At 38.0% G+C, this 18,418-nt stretch overlaps 1 protein-coding gene across 3 annotated transcripts in view; it reads right to left on the bottom strand.

Moving 5' to 3' along the window:
- Positions 1-343: 343 nt before the first annotated feature.
- The window catches only part of Pc (chromodomain protein polycomb), a 38,396-nt gene continuing 20,321 nt past the window's right edge, over positions 344-18,418 (bottom strand). For all 3 annotated transcript variants that reach the window (XM_074087401.1, XM_074087402.1, XM_074087400.1), the window contains exon 3: positions 344-2,702. In XM_074087401.1, coding sequence (XP_073943502.1) covers positions 1,941-2,702 — 762 coding nt within the window. In that variant the 3' untranslated portion in view covers positions 344-1,940. The remainder of the gene's footprint in view (positions 2,703-18,418) is intronic.

Genomic DNA, 18,418 nt, shown 5'->3' on the forward strand with positions numbered 1-18,418 from the left:
AAATGACAACTTTTTACAAGTTTTTATTTAACTTAATCTCTTATTTTTGTTTCAAATCTTGCAAGTTAATTTTGATCCACTTTCACTGGTCGGATTGATTTGATATTTTGTATCATTATGTCATTTTATATGTCATACTTCCTCTTCCCGGCGGTGACATGTATATCTAGGTTGGATGACGATGCAAGTTCAGTCGCAAAATTCGTGATGCAAAAAATGGTTTAGTTTAGGATTCCAAAACTAAGATGAGGTTTAAGTCACGAACTTTTTTTGCCAATTTTCGTTTACCTAAGAAGGGAGCTATAGCTTCCTAAATCAAATCAGGAAAAATAAAAGTACCATATCTAATTCATTCTCATTTATTTACAGACTACAATGCGAAACTATCACATTATAAAACAGGGTACTATATTTATATTTACAATATTTACACGGCTCTGCGACACGAATACTGGTCAAGTAAAACTCAACTGTACCTATTATAATAAGCATATGGATAATAATTACAATTCCTTATTATTAGAGGAACCAAAATAACAAGTAAAAGTTAAGGAACACACTTGCGTTCATATGCTATATGATCTTAAAATATAAATAACTAAAATAACTTACTACCACAGAACGAAAATTAACTTAATAGTAATAGGTAAAACAATTAGTTCATTTTATAAACCAACAGAGGGCGCTGTTATAAATTAGTGTCTATGAATTACAAATAGTACAATCGCCATCTAAAACAGAGTTGTCTTAGGTACCTACTCATAAACATTTGAGCATGACCATAAATATTGTTGATCGCGTACAAACATTTTTGAGCATTTAGACAGCTCCGGTATTTATGATGGCGACACCGTAGATCTAGATAATACCTGACCAGCCAGTAGCTGCGATCAATATTTATAAAACATCATTATTTATTAAGTTTTTTTAAACAATCGCAGTCAGTGTATTAAGTTATTTTTTTTTAATTTAAGAAAAGTTCTCACGATGTGTAGAAAGATAGATAGTAAAACGAATCAGTGAAAAACATCGGTTGATAGAATAACACATCTTTCTAAGATTAAAAGTAAGATAAAAGTATGGTTGGACACCCTTCACGGTTTTCTGATCTACAAAGACTGCATAAATAACTTAAATCAATCGTTCAATTAAATCAAGACTACATAAATAACAACAACAATTAAAAATAAAACAAATCTAAATTAATTCGTCGTTAAAACAAGTGAAATCTGAGTTCATGATACTTATTTAGGTATATGTAAAGTATCTTGCAGAGATTCTTTGCATTTTATTATGATAGCAATTTCTTTAAAATGGGTTATTAGAATCACTGGTTTTATACTAAAATGTACCTATGTATTTAAATAACATAATGCATTTGCTATACATTTACAAAATGACACAATCACGATTATTTAAGGTACCACGTAGCCACTTGGCATACAAGTCCTGAATTCTGGACGAACTTAACAAACCTGTACTATTTGACAGGATTTGGCCAATTATCATCAATTAGGTATACCTACGGTGCGTTTCCGTAGCCGACCTTCTTCACCGAAATGGAAAGACCGTACGGAATCGCAGGTACCTTTAGATAACAATTAGATAGGTAAATAAATTATCTAAGTATAGTTAACAATTGACAATGATTTTGTCCATCTTTAGGCTCACTGATTGTACATAGGTGCCATCTGTCTCGCTCCCAAAATACGTAACACCTTGACAACTCCACAGACATTACACTTTTTGAACAAGCCATGCGTAACATAAATATCCTACATCAAAATCCTAATCAACCAAGGAAGGCCATCACACACTACACCAGTGTGAAAGAGACGTATGTTTATCTCGTCAAATTAGGCCTATGAGGAGGCGAGATTCCGGTGTCGATACACTAAAAACTATCTACTGTACAGTGTCCATGACTTATGTCCGTTGGTTTACGTGACGTCGAGCGGGCGCGCCTCGCGGGGACGGAAGAACCCTCTTTCCGTGCGACACTCGCGGATGGTGACCGTTTGGAGGTTGACAGTGACGTCGGTGATGAAGATTTGGTCGGCGACGGGGGACCGGGCCATCCAGTACGCGGCGCCGCGTCGCGGTTGTGTCGCTGGAGTTGCTGATGGAGGCTCGCTCCAGGAATCATCGTCTTCTTGGGGTGTTGAGGGTGGAGGGGGTCGCGCGCCCTTTGGTTCCGCTGGTGCAGTTGCTGCCGGTTGCGTTTGCGTCCGCCTTTCGCGTTCCGGTAGTGTATGGGCATCAGCTTCTTCAGGGGAGTGAGGGACGCGCCGCTGGCCGGTCCTCGGCGCCGCCGCTTCGGCAGCAGGCGAGGCCGGGTCGGCGGCACCCCCGGGCGGGGCGGCTGGTGGCGGGGGCAGTGCTGGCGGGGCCGTGCGGCTTCCGTTCACTTTGGTCTCATGGCGTTTCGCGGGTGGACTCATCGTGATAGTAACTCCGATCTTCCCTGACTCTTGAGACAATACTTGAGCCTTGCGCTTGCCAGGCGGCGGCGCGCGCTCGTCGGACCCGCTCCGCGCTCGTTCGCTCGGCGAATGCTCGCGCTCGCGCTTCCTCGGCCTCCTCAAGTCCTCTCCCCGTTCGAAACTCTGGATCAGCCTCGGATCTAGAATGTTCTCCTCCGGCTCCCAGGTATTGTGCTTCGGCTTCCAGCCTTTCCATTTCACGTAGTATTCCACCGTACCCTGGAACAAGAGACCAGGCGGTTAGGTCATGCTAGTAACGCGTTCGTGCCGCGACTGGCGCCGGCTAGGGGTTGCATATGCACATGAACGATGCAATTAAAAAGCCCAAGTGCATTTTTAAAGAGTCTAAAATATACTTTAAAACGTTTTAGTTAAAAGCTATATTTCAATTGTGCTAAATGTATCTTTATGGGTTTCGCAGTGTGGAGCGATTGTACCTATATGATAAGACGTCGATTGCGGGAATTGCAGGCTACCTACAGGCACGTTAATGACTTATAGTTGCCTACTCGTGTGAAAGAGCAAAGGGTTCAGTAATTTATTCCGCAACTCATTAGGTCTGCACGTCAAGGAATTAACTTTGGTATACCTACATACCAACCCACTGTTAACTATAGAATGTTGCCTTCAGTACCTATTATAGCTTAATTAAAGATAGTTCATTCGTTTTTTTAGTCGCATGCGGCCCTTATATAGTCGTTTACGAAATACGTTGTAGGACCCTAAAAAAATAATTGCCAAAAGACAGCCAAGCGGGCCTCGCACCTGCCGGGCCAGCTGGCTATCTCCCCGGGAATCGAACCGAAAACCACCCTTACTGCACTCGTGCTTAGCTTATTCAATACCCATACATGCACCATAAACCTGTAGACATGCGATGTGTGGTAATAGTGGAATTTTAATGTGAATGGTAACATTACATGCACAATTAGTACTTAATTTAATAAAATGTAATTTCGCTAAATTATAACATCAATTTTTAATACTTATCAGAATTTTAAGTTAATGTCCATTCAGAAAACTATAAGTACAATGGGCCTTAGGAGGTTAACACACTATCGTGACCGTGCCTAACTTACCTACTGACTGATAGATGACATAGGACCTATGTCATAGGCAGAGCCCAAAAATTTTGATTGTTTAAAAATTCGGATTTGCCATTTGTAAACCTCGTTTGTCGTCCGTCTGTCTATCCGCCCGTATGTATAGACACCTTTTCTCAGAAAGGTGTAGAGGTATCAAGCCGAAATAAATATGAAATACTCCGGTTGCTTGCTACCCCTTATAGTAGTGAAAAATCAAATTTCTAGTCATCAAAATAATATGCACCTACCGTCATTAAAAAAGGGTTTTCTATGCAAATTGCCGTAACCGAAAACCTATAAAGTGGTCCGGTTCTCCTAGAAACAGAAACTTGAAATTAGGTACGAAGGTAGCACTTAGGTATATTATATAGGATAACTATTAACCAATAAGAAAAGTCTGAAAATCTAATTTCCGTCCGTCTATGTCTGTAATCATCTAAAATGACCATAGACCGCGTAAATGCATTTAGCTTAGGAGAGGGGCAATGCTAACACTGGATATTCATAGGTTGGTACCTAAAATCTGAAAGGAACCCTCGGTGCGTCAGTCCGACTCGCATTTGGCCGGTTTCTTCTTTAGTAGGTAGCTAAACTGAACAGTATTCAACTTCTATCCCACCTGATATAACAAATAAAGCCGAAGTTATAGTTACGTTCAGTAATAAGTCTAGCACGGCTAACTTCTTTCTTTGTATCCTCACAATATCTACAAATTATTTAGGCAGTGACGAAGTACTTAAGTTGAGTGACACGTCCAGCGTGTTTTTAGCTAGAAGCTTGAAACACACAGAGAGTGGTGCGGTGGGGCGCGGCGCGGAGGCGGTACTGGTTGTAATATTCGAGCTGACGTGAAAGAGGGCACACATAATTCCGCGCCACGCATATTTCCCACGCGGTATTCTGTGTAAATAAAATCTGTGTTGATAAAAATCTTGTTAAAACTACCAAAATTCACGTATGCGCTCTATACCAGTTGAAGAAATGCACGGACTTAAAAGCTGTAACTAATGGGAATAGTTACTTCCAAATACATTTTTGAAATTTGTAAATTTGTTAAGAAGCAGAAATACTTATTTGAACGAACAAGAGATAACTATCCTAGAAATCAAAACTTAAGGAAAATTAACAAATTAGTTAGCACTTTTACGAATTTGAAAATAGTGAGTTACGCCACTTACCATATGGCGGTAACAGTACTCGTATATAACAACATACCTACCTTTAGATTAGAGCTTAAAAATATAGCGAAAAAGTCGTTATTCTATGGCAAACTTAGGAGGTTCCTGATTGAGAACTCGTTCTACAGTCTGAAGGAGTATCTTGATTTTAAGGTTTAACATTGTTATTGTTTTAGTTCCTAAGTCCTAGAATAAGTTTTTTTTATATACTTAATATTGCTATGCCCTAACGGGGTTTATGCCGTACCTACATGTAAATTAATATAAATTCTTGTAAAACCCATAAAATGCAATAAATGAATTATGAATTACTACTACCTACTACTACTACCCTCTTTCATGTTAGCTCGAATATTACAACCGGTACCGCCTCCGCGCCGCGCCGCACCGCCCCGCCACCGCTTTCTGTGTTTCAAGCTTTAGCGATGTCCGATGTTCGCGTTGAATTTGCTTGTTTTACCGTGGGATTGCGGAAAGGTAAGTTAGGCTAGATAACGGCGGCAGTGAAGGTGTTAAATAATTAAATATTTAGCTGGGTCATTCTGCTTCGAAATGCACGTTTTATTTTGTGTTTGTAGGTATCAAAATGGTTCGTAGGCAAATTATTCTTTGGAAAAGTACCTACCTACCTACCCTAACCCTTTTAAATTTTAAGGGATTGCTGTTTAAAAACGCGTAGATTCCTATTTATTGTCGTAAAAAGGTGGTAATATCGGAACTCCGAACTCCGAAGGTTTCCAATATCGGTACCTATCGGTACTGAATATCGATAATTTGATACAATATCGGAATTCTGGAACTGTACCCATACATTATGTTAAGTATACTTATCTACTTAACTAAACTAATGTAGATAATGTTCATCAAATGAATTTGTAAGTAGCTTCTCTTCTGCTCTCCATTCCATTCTCCTTTTTATATTTATTACAACATAAACATAGACTATTTCAACATGCGTCGCAAATTCGCAATAACGAGAACGCGATCGAAAATAAAACAGCCCGTTTTATTACGCGCCTTTCTCTCTTAATTCAAAAACAAGCATTTACGAAAACCAACTTTATCATGAAATACATAGAGCGTACATTTTATTGGCCGTTATGTACATAAGCCGTTTCGTAACTGGGCGGGGTCTCGGGAACCCTCGCCTCTTATTGGTTTTAGTGATCGAGGGTGAATAGCGACGCGGTACGCGCGCTGTGACTTTGCAGTGGCGTGCAGTTTCATACATTTATTTGTGGTGTAATATTGGAATCGTTTGAAATTGTTTGGGAAGAAGTTAGTAACGTAAAAATTGGATTATGGAAAGTTAGTGCCTCTTGTTTGTTCACTTGGACATAAATATTCCGTATTTGATTGGAACAGCCTACAACGCGAAACGACTAGGTTTGAGCGAATTTACAAGGTTTTATTTAATTTTAACTTTACGTAGGTATATGACAATAGTTAAGTAAAAACTCGCAAGTAGATTTTCACTTTGGTATGTAGGTGCCTCACAACTCATTTCTGAGCAACAAATATCCTGTTGAGTAAGTTTTAAAGACTGATCAAACAACGATACGATACGTTAAAAACTATGAAAAATAATTAATTATCTACCTATTCCTATTACCATAATGATTGATCAAACACCATGAGCATCCAGTTAGAAAATTACGATAATGTAACATCACAAACTATAAGTAGGTACGTTGCAAAAGGTAGGTACTTATTATTTGACTTTAATAGTAAAACTACCCTAAGTAACTAGTCAAGTATCCAAAATTAAAGCACTTATTTCTTTATCGCGGATTTCTACCTTTCTAGTAAGCTACGTAAACAATAGACGACCTTAAACATTCACCCGAACAGTGCTATAAACTTAAACAAAAAGAACAACGAGCATTTATATCAACAGCCACAAAACTTAATGCAATCCTTCAAAAAATAAAAGGATCCACTGGGGACGCGTGGGCAAGGTGACTTCGTGCAGCCGGCGCTCGGCGATTGGACGACAGCCGGGGCAGGCGGGGCGAAGGGAGGGCCCCGCCCCCTGCGCGTCGCACCCCACCCCCGCTCGCTTCCGCGCCGACCTACCACTTTACTAAATGCCAGTAACATAGCCCTTGTGAAGTCGGCTATAGAGTTGAAACTTGTTTGTTTGGTGGGTGTGGCTAAGATGGGAGATTTGATGGTTGTAATCGGGCCATGGGCGGGAAGCGTAGACACCAATTAGCCGATCGGAACGCGCGGAATAATTAGTGCGAATAATTAACGGCATCTTGTTCGAATGACGCGATTTTCTCATTGCTAATGGTATACCTAATGGACGATATTAGAGATAATTTTATGCAACCGTTTGACGTTACTTTACCTACTTTGGTAGCAGAGCTCTTGCAATTTTCTTGGTAGAATAGTGCCCACCCCAGGATGTTGGGCTACCTACTGATTAAAAATTCTATACAACTTCTATCTATCCCCCCTGAAAAATAACCCTAAATACGCAAATGATAAAAACTCAAAAAAACTTTCAATTTAAATTGAAAAGGGAAGAACAAGTGTAGTACCTACCTAAGTAGTCTTAAACTCTGTTACTTGTAAGAACCTAACAGAACATATCTATTCAAAATCGTGACCAGCCATAAAATTTTCACCAACGGGTAAATTCTATCAGAATTTTGCTCCATTTATAGTACCTAGCATGCCTATAGCCTGTCTAGGTATAGACGAAATGAAAGAGGAATTTCTTAACAGGTTCCCTGTCCCGAAGCAATGTGCAGCGTCTTTTTGATACGTCCCCATAGTAATGATAAGGTACCTGAGTCATTTTAATGGGTTATCTATAAGTAAGTAAATGTAGTCCCAGAATAAAAAAAATGTATTATTTATCGAAAGAACAACTGCATTATTTACATCCTTGGCCACTAGGCACATGTGCCTCATGGGACAGGGAACCTGTTAATTTACCTATCTACTAAACTAATGGACTAGGTAATTGAGAACTGAGTCGAAGTAACTGTAACGCGTCAAAGATCTCTCGTTTTGAATGAAAATTTCCCGATGAAAAATTTGCTCTATCGACCACAGGACGAAATAGGTATTTCAGATTAATTTTGTTGGACTTTGTAAGGACTGCAACATAATATTCGGAGGCGAGGCGAGGCGACGCTAGGCGTGGGCGGCCTCGCGGTCTAAGGCCTAGAACAGACGGTGAAACGCAACTACAACGAATCCCTTTTGAAATTTTTGATTTGAAACCAGTTTCGATGATTTTCCACACACGCTGCAACCTAAATTGTAGTATCACAATGTGATGTAAATTCGTCGCCAGCCATTGTTGTACCTACCAAAAAAAAACCCAACCCAATGAAACGCAAACACGAGTTTCCTATGCGCGCCGGTTTCAATGTAACTGATTTACAACGCGTTTCAAACTGGTTTCAAAATGGTCTCTCAAAGCAGTATGGCAGAAGTCGCAGTTGTGTTTCACCGTCTGTTCTGGCCTCGCGCCTCGAAGTTTCTCGTTTTTTCGCTCATTTAAAAATCCGTCATCTAATGTGTAGGTAATGTGCCATTGTCATAGGGTCTTGTAAAAATTGTCTTGCTCACCGCAAATTTAGGTCCTGCACTGCCAATGTTAATATTCCACTGTTTAAAGCCATATTAATGGCTACTTGCTGGAAACACATAAATATCGAGTTTGCGTTAAGCTCAGTTTAGTAGTGTCAAAATGTATGGAACTGTCAAGCTTAATAACTTAATAAATTTTTCCTGCAAGACGGCCTAAGTATCTATTCCAAAAGTTGTTCTTAGAAATGAGAATTTCACTCTTGAGATGGTTTGCCAGTGCTTTGCTATGACGATAAAAGTAGGCGTAACAGTGAGTTTTTGTGTAATAAATACTGTGACCGGCTTAATAGCCAATGTTTTTGTACGCCAACTGGCAAAACATAGTAAAACACGAAGAAATGTAACATCTCTGTATTTGAGCAGCCATCACCTACTTATGTTTCCTTCACAAATAAAACACTTTTGAGTTTGAGTTTGAAATTTGACGTGTCTTATACCAGAGTATCACGGGTTCGTAAAGCCGTGGAAATAGGTAAGGTACCTACGTTTATTTTGGTAAGAATTTTAGCACTTATCAGCAGCAAGCTGAGAGATTTATAGTAGGTATACCTACGATAAAATCTTGATGAAATGTTTACCTAATATTTGAGTTAGATTCAGAATTGCTCGAGAAAAAGATGCGTTAGGTAATACGTTGATCTCTTTACTGGTTAGTGTGATTCAGGAGACGTGAGCAGGACCAATCTATCGGTTTCAGTTATTAGTCAAGCTAGCTATTAGTAGTAGTAGTTAGTTATTAGTAGCTTTGGTCAAGGCTAATATCGTACCAGTATTAGTAAGTGACCGACAGGTCTTTCGACTCAAGACACTACCGAGGTGGAATCCTGAATCAATCAGTAGGTAGAGAACTGATTGATAGAGTCAGGCGTCACATTGTGGTGGTTCATGTCGATGATACTATTTACTAGGTAGCAAAGGAATTAGTAGCAGAGAAGCAAGGTAAAGTAATTGGAACTCTTAAAACGATTTAAAATGGTTTCATTGATTTTATGCTCATTTACTAGGTAAACTGTGAAGTAATTTTTCTAGTCCATACTAATATTATAAATGCGATACTGTGTGTGTTTGTATGTTTGTGTGATTGTATGTTAGTATGTTTGTCCGTCTTTCACGTCGAAACGAAGCGACAAATCGACGTGATTTTTGGCATGGAGAACACAAGGGAACACAGCGCGCGATAAACGAATTCCACGCGGGCGAAGCCGCGGGCAAAAGCTAGTAATATTAATAAATGCGAAAGTTTGTGAGTACACACTCGCGTGTGTTTGTTACCTACGCCTTCATGCTAAAACTTGAATGTAAAATTTGGATGCTAATTTTATGCGCACCTAGATAGATGGATGTCTGAAATAACACATAGGTTACTTTTATCCCGATATTCCCACGGGATCAGAATAAAATCAGCTGTTTCCGGTATTTCAATCAACTACGGGATCTACTGGATGTCTGTCTGTCACGCAAACTTCAATAAATTTATTTATAAACAAACAAATAATATATACATTAATTAACAGAAATAAATAAAAAAAGAACTAAAACTAACTTACTCTAATCCTAATCTCTACTGGATTACTTATATTGTACGTATTTCGATCCAATTTATGAAAAGTGTAAACAAAGACGCCATTTATCCGACCACAGACATTCAATGATGTGAAAACCTAGAACCTATTGCAAAATAATTAATCTGTTCAGTAAATCGATTAATTTATTAATTGAATAGATCAAAGTATTTTTGTCTATTTTATTATTTACAATACTTACTTGATTTCATTCCAAAGACTGTTTATTCAGTTATAAAAGCAGTAACTATTTATGAATTTAAAGGAAAGTAAATAAAAATCGCTAATTCATCCGCGCATTAATCGATTTTTAAAATTTCAAATTTTCCACTATCGCTACGCTAGTCTATGCTACTACAGATTCAAATGAAAACTAAATATAAAAATCAAGTGAAAAAAGTGTTTCTGTTACCTGATGGTAAGAGATCACCACCGCCCATAAACATCTGCAACACCAGGGGTATTGCAGATGCATTGCCAACCTAGAGGTCTAAGATGGGATACCTCAAGTGCCAGTAATTTCACCGGCTGTCTTACTCTCCACGCCGAAACACAACAGTGCAAGCACTGCTTAGACTTGCTTGTTGCTTGATTAGACGAATTATAGATAAAGTGTTATTGATTCGATCCAGTGAGAGTTTATACAAGAATTTTGATGAAATCAGTTTGTTTACACTTTTAATAAATAGGATAGGCATAACGTAAACGCGTATGAAGCCGCGGGTAAAATCTAGTGAACTATAAATCAAGTAAGCAAACAACGTTTATTGAAGCAAGTATGTTAATGGATCAAATCTTAATATTAATGGGCGCACAGAACACCCGCATTGGTTTGGACGTAAATCAGGAGTGAGTGGGGTTAAGTGACGCCCTGCTCTATGGTATACTGATTGTTTTGAATGTTCTGTTTCTCAGGGGTTGGTAGTAACTTAAACATGGTTAAAGAACTCAGTTTTATGATAAGCTAGCGAATGTTTGCAAGTAACGGCTATTATGTAGGTACTTCCTGTACTTTAGATATCCGTTCATTTAACTAACATTTTTTTTACAAGAAGTGATCCGTGTATAAATGTCTCATTTGCCCAAAAGTTTTGTTTTTCTGAAACTGTTTTCGGTTCAGACGAGATTTAACTAAATTGTAGGTTATGTACAGTCACCAGCATTAATATCTGCCACAGCGGAGCGTGCAAAAATATCTGACACGTCCTTCCGGCCCTAGAAATAGAGTCGTATGCGAATAATTTTAGTTCATGGTATTGTTGAATGAGTTTTTGCTTGTTATACTCATTAGCAATAACGTATTGTCAGTAAAATTAAAAAGACTTAAGAAACGAAACTTCTGAAAAGTGTTAGAATCCATATTTGGTTCTTTTGTCCTCGGAACTAAACGATTGATTACATGACCTACTGATGATGATGATGACAGAAGTATTCAAGAGTAGTAAAGTGATTAACATAAAAACACGGAGGGTACAAAAAAAAGTAAGAAGGACCAAATTACGAACACAAAAATCTCAACAACTTGTAGAAAGCGTGACATCATTCAAAAACCCATCCAGCAAGTCCTTACCATCAATCAAAACTCTTTGCCTAACAAATTGAATCGTCACGTCACAAATCAACAAGTGCCATTTTTCATAAAGTTCCATTGAAAAATTAATCACGGCGGCTTATTAGACACGCCAATTGCACCCTCCCACCCTCTCCCTCAGAGGGATGCCAAATTAAATGCTACAATCGAATTACATTCAAATTTACACCCTCAGGAGTTAGAGATTGAACTGGTTATAGCTCGCTGCGAATTTGTGAGTGCTTTGAAATCAAATTTGTACGTCATCGGAGTTAAAATGGCAATAACTAAAGATATTATGTTGAGTGCTAGTGTAGTTCACGTCAAAGATGATCTTTGGTGTTGAAAAACAGCGTTGTGGCTTGCTTTGCGAATTATGCTGAGTGGGCCCTAATTCATACTACTTATTCGATGTTTTTTTTAAATTATTATTTCTTCCTAACGTGTTTTTTCTGTGTATCGAATATGTGTAAATAAATCTCTCTCTCGCTCTCTCTCTCTCTCTTATAGTTTAATACTTAATTGTCACTATATCCCTTCTGACAATTTTTATACAAAAGTGCAACAGGAGGTGACAAAGCAAAGTGTAAACATAATCTTTGACTTCGACCGTACCTAAAGAATAGTAGAAGATTTGGAACTGAATCATGACTTCATAATAGTATACATAGATTTACGCAGAAATGGCGCTTGATGACGAAAACATTAGCTAAACTGTTTCAAGAACACATAGAGAAATTTTGCAGCCCTAGTTACACTTTTTTGTTTTTTTTTTCAATGTGTTCTATTTTCGGTATCATTTTAAAAAATGCGATAAAACCGTTAAAACAATTATAGAAGACGGGACATAAAATATCCGAGTTTGGAAGTGAGAGTGAAGTGATATTTTGTCTCGAAGCAGACTAAAGCAAAATGATAACAATGTAAGTTTTTGGTAAACATTTAATTTTTAATACGAGATTTTTTGCTGACTGTACTTTAACGTTGAAAGACTTTATTACTCATAAAGAACAATGTTCACTTAAAATTAGACAAATAATATCTTTTTGTCGACTTTACTTACATTGTCACCCAAACTACATTGCAGACCTACCAGATTTCAAGTCAATGCCATTAGCCGTTGAAGAGTTCCGTCCTGCGGAGACGATCCTGGCCGGGCTACCAAGATGTTACTACCAGATTATTGTATTGTCACTAAATTTATTGAAGTATGCCAAATTCCAAGTCAATCCGACTATTGCAAGTTGGTCGAATATAATTTGCAAGATTTGACGACAGACAGACAGGTGAAACGAAATTAAACCTTGTAAAATGAGCCAGTTCGTAATATACTTTTGTAAAAGCATGGCCAAAAATGAGCGGCTTATGACAATACTGGTTAAGGTAACAAAATTCTAGACCGAAATGAATTGATATTTTTTTGTAAATAGTAGTGTGATATGATACTTAAATTTATATATACTTAGAAGAGGTGGATACGGCTCAAATCAAAATGAAATATCACGTAGTACGCCGTCTTTGAACTCGCTACGGACTTAACTTTTCGGTCGAAATTTACGAGTTGTGTGTACTGGCGCCGACACCATCAAAGAAGATGAGGTAGGTAGGAAAACAGAACCAAAATAGCTACTTTCCGAGACGGATCTTCAGCAGACAAATTTTGAATTAAAGTATAATGGACAGGATTTTAGTTTAATCTTTGGTAAATAGGGGACTCTTCTTCAAATGCAAATTGACATACTTATTTCCTTTTCTTGATCTCAACCACTGTATATAGCTAGTTAATTCCGCCTATAAAAAATGGTAGTAAAAAATCTTTTTCTTCTTAAATTATACAAAAAAAAACCTTAAAAATTAGGTCCTGATTGAAATCTAGCGTAGGTTACATTTTGGTGCCACGACCAGGATAATTTTTCTTGTAAATACAACTAGAACTAGAATTATCTTTACTTAGGGAGGATTGCTCATACATATCGAGATGTTTAAGGAGCCGCATTCCGCGCTAGATGTTAATGGACAGTCAACGCACGTCACGCAGTGTCCCCTGGGAACAGGGGAAAATGTACTATAAGTGGGGCAATTTATGGGTTAAATTGCTTTGGTATGCAGTGACATCTTTGTGGACGACTTGATACGATTTCTATATATGTTTATGACCGACTACGTTGCTTTGATGGGTCTGGGTGTCTCAAAATCAAAAAGATTGAGATAGCACGAGTTAGCGTCTTTAAAACCATTTGGCTATCGTTGGATTTAGCTTTTCAAAGTAAACAACTATAAAACTTTAGGTGTAAGTTAAAGTTAGATGTGTGTGTGTCCTGTATCCCTCGGCAAAAGCTTAGTATAATTGAAATATCGCACCTTGAGAATGAGACTTGTCACTAAACAAAATATGTCAGCTTGCAAAATTAAACTACGCTTTAAAATTCTTTCGTGACATTTTGAGAGATGACAAATTTTGTTTATGACAGTCTCATTTTCAAGGTGCGATATAAACACTGTTTTAATAACCCCAAACAAATATTTACTATGAACCGTCCAAGACCGAAAGAAATGATTTCTGAAACTTCAGCCGGTGCATTTGCCCATACATTTCAACAGGCGGTTAAAGTCAATAGCTAACTGCCACATTTAGAGATACTAAAACAAATACTTTGAAACTGTAACTAAGTGGAACATTTCACAGCCTTTAAGCATGGCACGAGAGGATTCCTGTTCGGCCCGATCGGTCCCGACGGCCATTAATCTAGCCACCCCCAGCCCTCCCACTCACCGTCCCGTCCCGACGCGGAAAAGGCTCGCAATTTGCGACCAATATAGAACTGGCTGGATTGTAAATATTCAAATTAAAACGGAATACTTTAGCAAGCCTATGCTGATGATTGCATCAAAACGCGATCGATAGTGCTTGACTTACTTATACATATGGACAGGACCCATTTAAGGTTGTGGTTGCTGAGTATCTTTTGAGATTAGAAGCTAGATATAGAAAGACGGTGTTACAAAAGCTATACTTAGCTTATGCTAAATAGAGTTGTTTTTACTGGAACAAGCTATATTTGGCTGATATCTAAGGAATGGTGATAGAGCAGTCATAGTCTTTAGATTTTTTACTATTTCTTTTATTTAAGAATACGCTAAACGCTATTCTCTTTTAATTAGAAGAAATATGGACTTAGTACGCAGTTAACAAGAACTAGGAAAAATATCATGTTCTGCTAGCAGTGCTACTGAAAATATTATAGAAGTAAAACCAAAATATTAATGTTTTCAATGCATTGGGTTCTATGATTTCAAGAAAAAGGGAATACACTTGCTGGGACGATAACTGATAAAGCTTTCTACTATATTCTATTAGGCAGGCAATTAAACTGTACAAGTGAGTAAAAGTTTGAGCTACCGTAAAAACTAGGTACATACGATTGACGAAACTAGTGCTATTATTATATTCCTACAAAGTTAATTTATGTTTCTAGCTTTAGCCATAACAAAATTACCTACAGGATGTTGAATATATCCTGAATGGCTTCGAGAAAAGTATGGTACGGCCGTGCCTTTTGTTCGACTTTTTTCTTCGAGCCAGATTATGTCGAATCTTTCCAAATAGAGTACTGGCCGCAGGTTTATGTTGTTCACATTTCGTTTGTTAGCTTTTATCTTCCACTCCATTTCTCGCTTCTGTCATGGACATGGGCTTATCGATCGAGTCCGCAGTCTATACCTACCGATACCTACTCGTTGTGATCTCCTGATATCCCTGGCTTTGCTCCAGGATTTTATTGCCTCTTGCATCCGCCTTCCGAGTCTCGTTTGTAAAATAAATCGTTTTAGTTCAAAAATTAAGCTTTAAAACGGGAATTTGTGGACCGAGTACCATTTGATCGCTAACTATAAAAACTTTAGTCGTATCGTTAGATAGTCTTATAAATAATGTTAAATTCATAACGGTGAAAACTTAACCTTTTTTTTGTGCAGCAGAACTAGAAACTAGGATAATAAATTACTATTTATACAATAATCGTGCAGTAATAATATAAAAATTGAGTGCCTAAAGCATTCCCATTAAGGACTTTCTTCTGAATAGCCCATTAGTATTAAACTGTCATCAGTAATCAACTGTTTGACAGAAATTACTGGTTATTAATCACCATCAATTACAATGTAAACAGTCTGGTGAGTAGGTAGCTAGTAACTAAACCTAGCAACGGTCATAACATCGCCTAATAAGGGGAACACAGCTATGCAACTATGATAATTAAATTACACACGAGCTGCGTAAGCGATGTTTAGTTAAGTTCACAGGCGGAGTGACGAGGACGCGCACAACATCAAAAATGTTCAAAAATGTTTCTTGGACTTCACACATGCATGAGCCTGATTATTCGAAACACGTATGGACCTCCGCAGTCGACGTGACGTGGCAACAAGCGTTGCTAAGAGCACTAGACAAATTAAGAAAAAACAGGCTAGGTCGTATTTTTAGGTTGCTTAATTAGGTAATACCGGTAAAAAACAACTTCTTAATTGTAGAATGTAAATAGCACGTAGTATCAGAACAAGGCCGCCGCAACAATAGTTTTTTTTATCAGCCGACGCAGTCTCGAGCGTATTCTTTCGTAACTCGAATACCAGGAGCGCAGCAACGCACTGTAGTGTTCGGAACAGCGAAGAGAAAATTGATACGCCAGACAAGGTAAGCAAGTATAGTGAGAACGGGGCTGGGCCGGCCGGGCAGGCAGACGACAGGCAGTCGCCTTGTAGCCACGCTACGATGCGCATGTATGTTTCATTCAAAGCATCAAAACTAAACGTCTAATTTGTTGTTTACTGATTTTGCTAGCGATATTCGTAGCTCTTTTCTGTACTTAATCCCGATCTTAATCCTGATCTTACACTATTAGGCATTACACCAATACGACTACTAATATCATCACTTAGCTCTCAAAATCGTTCAATTCGGAAGAGGTATAGTATATGGCCTTTAGATAGCCAATGTAAAACAGTACCGGTAACGGCACTCGTGGTCATCGACTCGCGACAATTAAATCGATGCACTGTCAACCGTCACGCGTCGAAAAGAGCGGGAAAGGCGAGAATGGTTGCGGTCGTGGCGCGTTTTCAAGTAAATTGCTTTTAGGTTCACTTTTAGAATCGAGACGAAATTCATTAAAAATTACTGAGATTTTTGGTTAATAAAAACTTGTGTCACGTGATGTTAAAATAAGCTATTTCTAAATGCTTTGAAGGACCATTATGTATAAAAGAGAGAAAAAATGCGAATAGGGTTAAGCTAAAATCGATGAATAAAACAGTTCATCGGATGTACGAGTAATACCTTCAGGCGCAGAAATCACGACTGAGGTAATCCGTACAACAAAAGGAATTCTTATACTGCATGAATAGAGGGTTTGTTGTGCAAATAGAGAGTATTACCGTAACAACTGAACGTATGAATACCTACCTAATTGTGGATCAATCATGGGGATATTGTAAAGGCTCTTTCAACATACAGATTGTTTTGAAATAGCTGTTTCTTTATAGGTTTGCTTTCTCAATAAAGAATAGCGTTTAACTTATACAAGACACATCAAACACAAATGGATTAGGCAATAAGGCGATAAAAACCAACGATAGCTATCAATCGGATAGATTCAGCATAATTATCTAACTGACCTTGTTTTAAGCATTCTAAACGTTTCGTTACTATTTGGTGGGTTTTGGCATTCCTTAACATAAGTAATTTAAACATATGTGTGTTTTGAATTTTAATACGACGATCCTCCAGCTTTTGTCACAATTTTTTAAAGAATACCGAATGATTATTAGTCGTGTAACCTAGTTCAGATTTTCATCTAAAACTTATATTCAGAATAATTTTAGAGCTAAAATCTCAGCAATAACGAACGCTTGATATTGGGCAAATTAAGCAAAAGGGCGAGGTAAGGGCTGTAAGATGGGGAGCGACCCTTCGCCACTTGTGCCTGAGTCGTAGAACAAACACTTGTGGAGAACACGGCCATTCTGATTCGATTTGCAGACGCCGCGTTTTTCTAATCCCTTACTTCAGATTCGACGGTTGGACTTTGAAACAATGAAACGGTCTTTGACCACGTCGTATTACTTATAGGGATTTTAACAGAAACTATTTTGTTTTAACTGTCTTTTTAGATTTATATTGCTTTTATTATAAAAAAATACATTATGCGTGTTTTGAACAGAACTGAAAGTACTGTGTGGTCGACAGAAAAGCTAATCTTTGCTGTACTGTGTGGTCGACAGAAAAGCTAATCTTTGCTGTTTCGCCAAAACACAGCAAGGGGTTCAATTTATAGGATCAAGAGGGCGTTCAAATAATAAAAGAAAACCTTAAGCCCTAAAATGAATACGGGTAATAACTCAATTAAGAGTTATCATACCCTGCGGGATAGATAAGGAAAAACTCTTCGTCGAGGGAGGGAGATACGCCAAATATTTTTGAATACTGACCCCATCCGAACCCTTGCAGCAGTGGCGTAACTGATTACATTCCATTATTGGAATATTAAATTATATACTGCAGATGATTTAGAAGAATTATGAATTAGGGTGTCCGAGAAAAAATGTACAGTAGGCAATTTTGTAAAAAACATTGTGAGGCCATAAAATGTCAACGCAAAAGAAAAGTAGGTAATCAGATAAATAAAACACTAAGTTCTTTAAATCTCAAGAAACTCATCATAAAAGTAGCAGTTATAGAATAATTAAAACATCCCTGTAAAACAATAATCCAGATCGCATCACGTGGGAACATCCCACCTGCAATATCCTTCACTAATTACAATCCTTATCTGCATCAGATAGGGCACAAAAACCTTTCCTTTTCGTTACACATTTACATAATAATGCGTAGGGCATAACGAGCGGGGCAACAGGCACATTATTATAATGACGC

The sequence above is a fragment of the Choristoneura fumiferana genome, chromosome 5 (genome assembly GCF_025370935.1).
Source record: "Choristoneura fumiferana chromosome 5, NRCan_CFum_1, whole genome shotgun sequence".
NCBI classification, from domain to species: Eukaryota; Metazoa; Arthropoda; class Insecta; order Lepidoptera; family Tortricidae; genus Choristoneura; species Choristoneura fumiferana.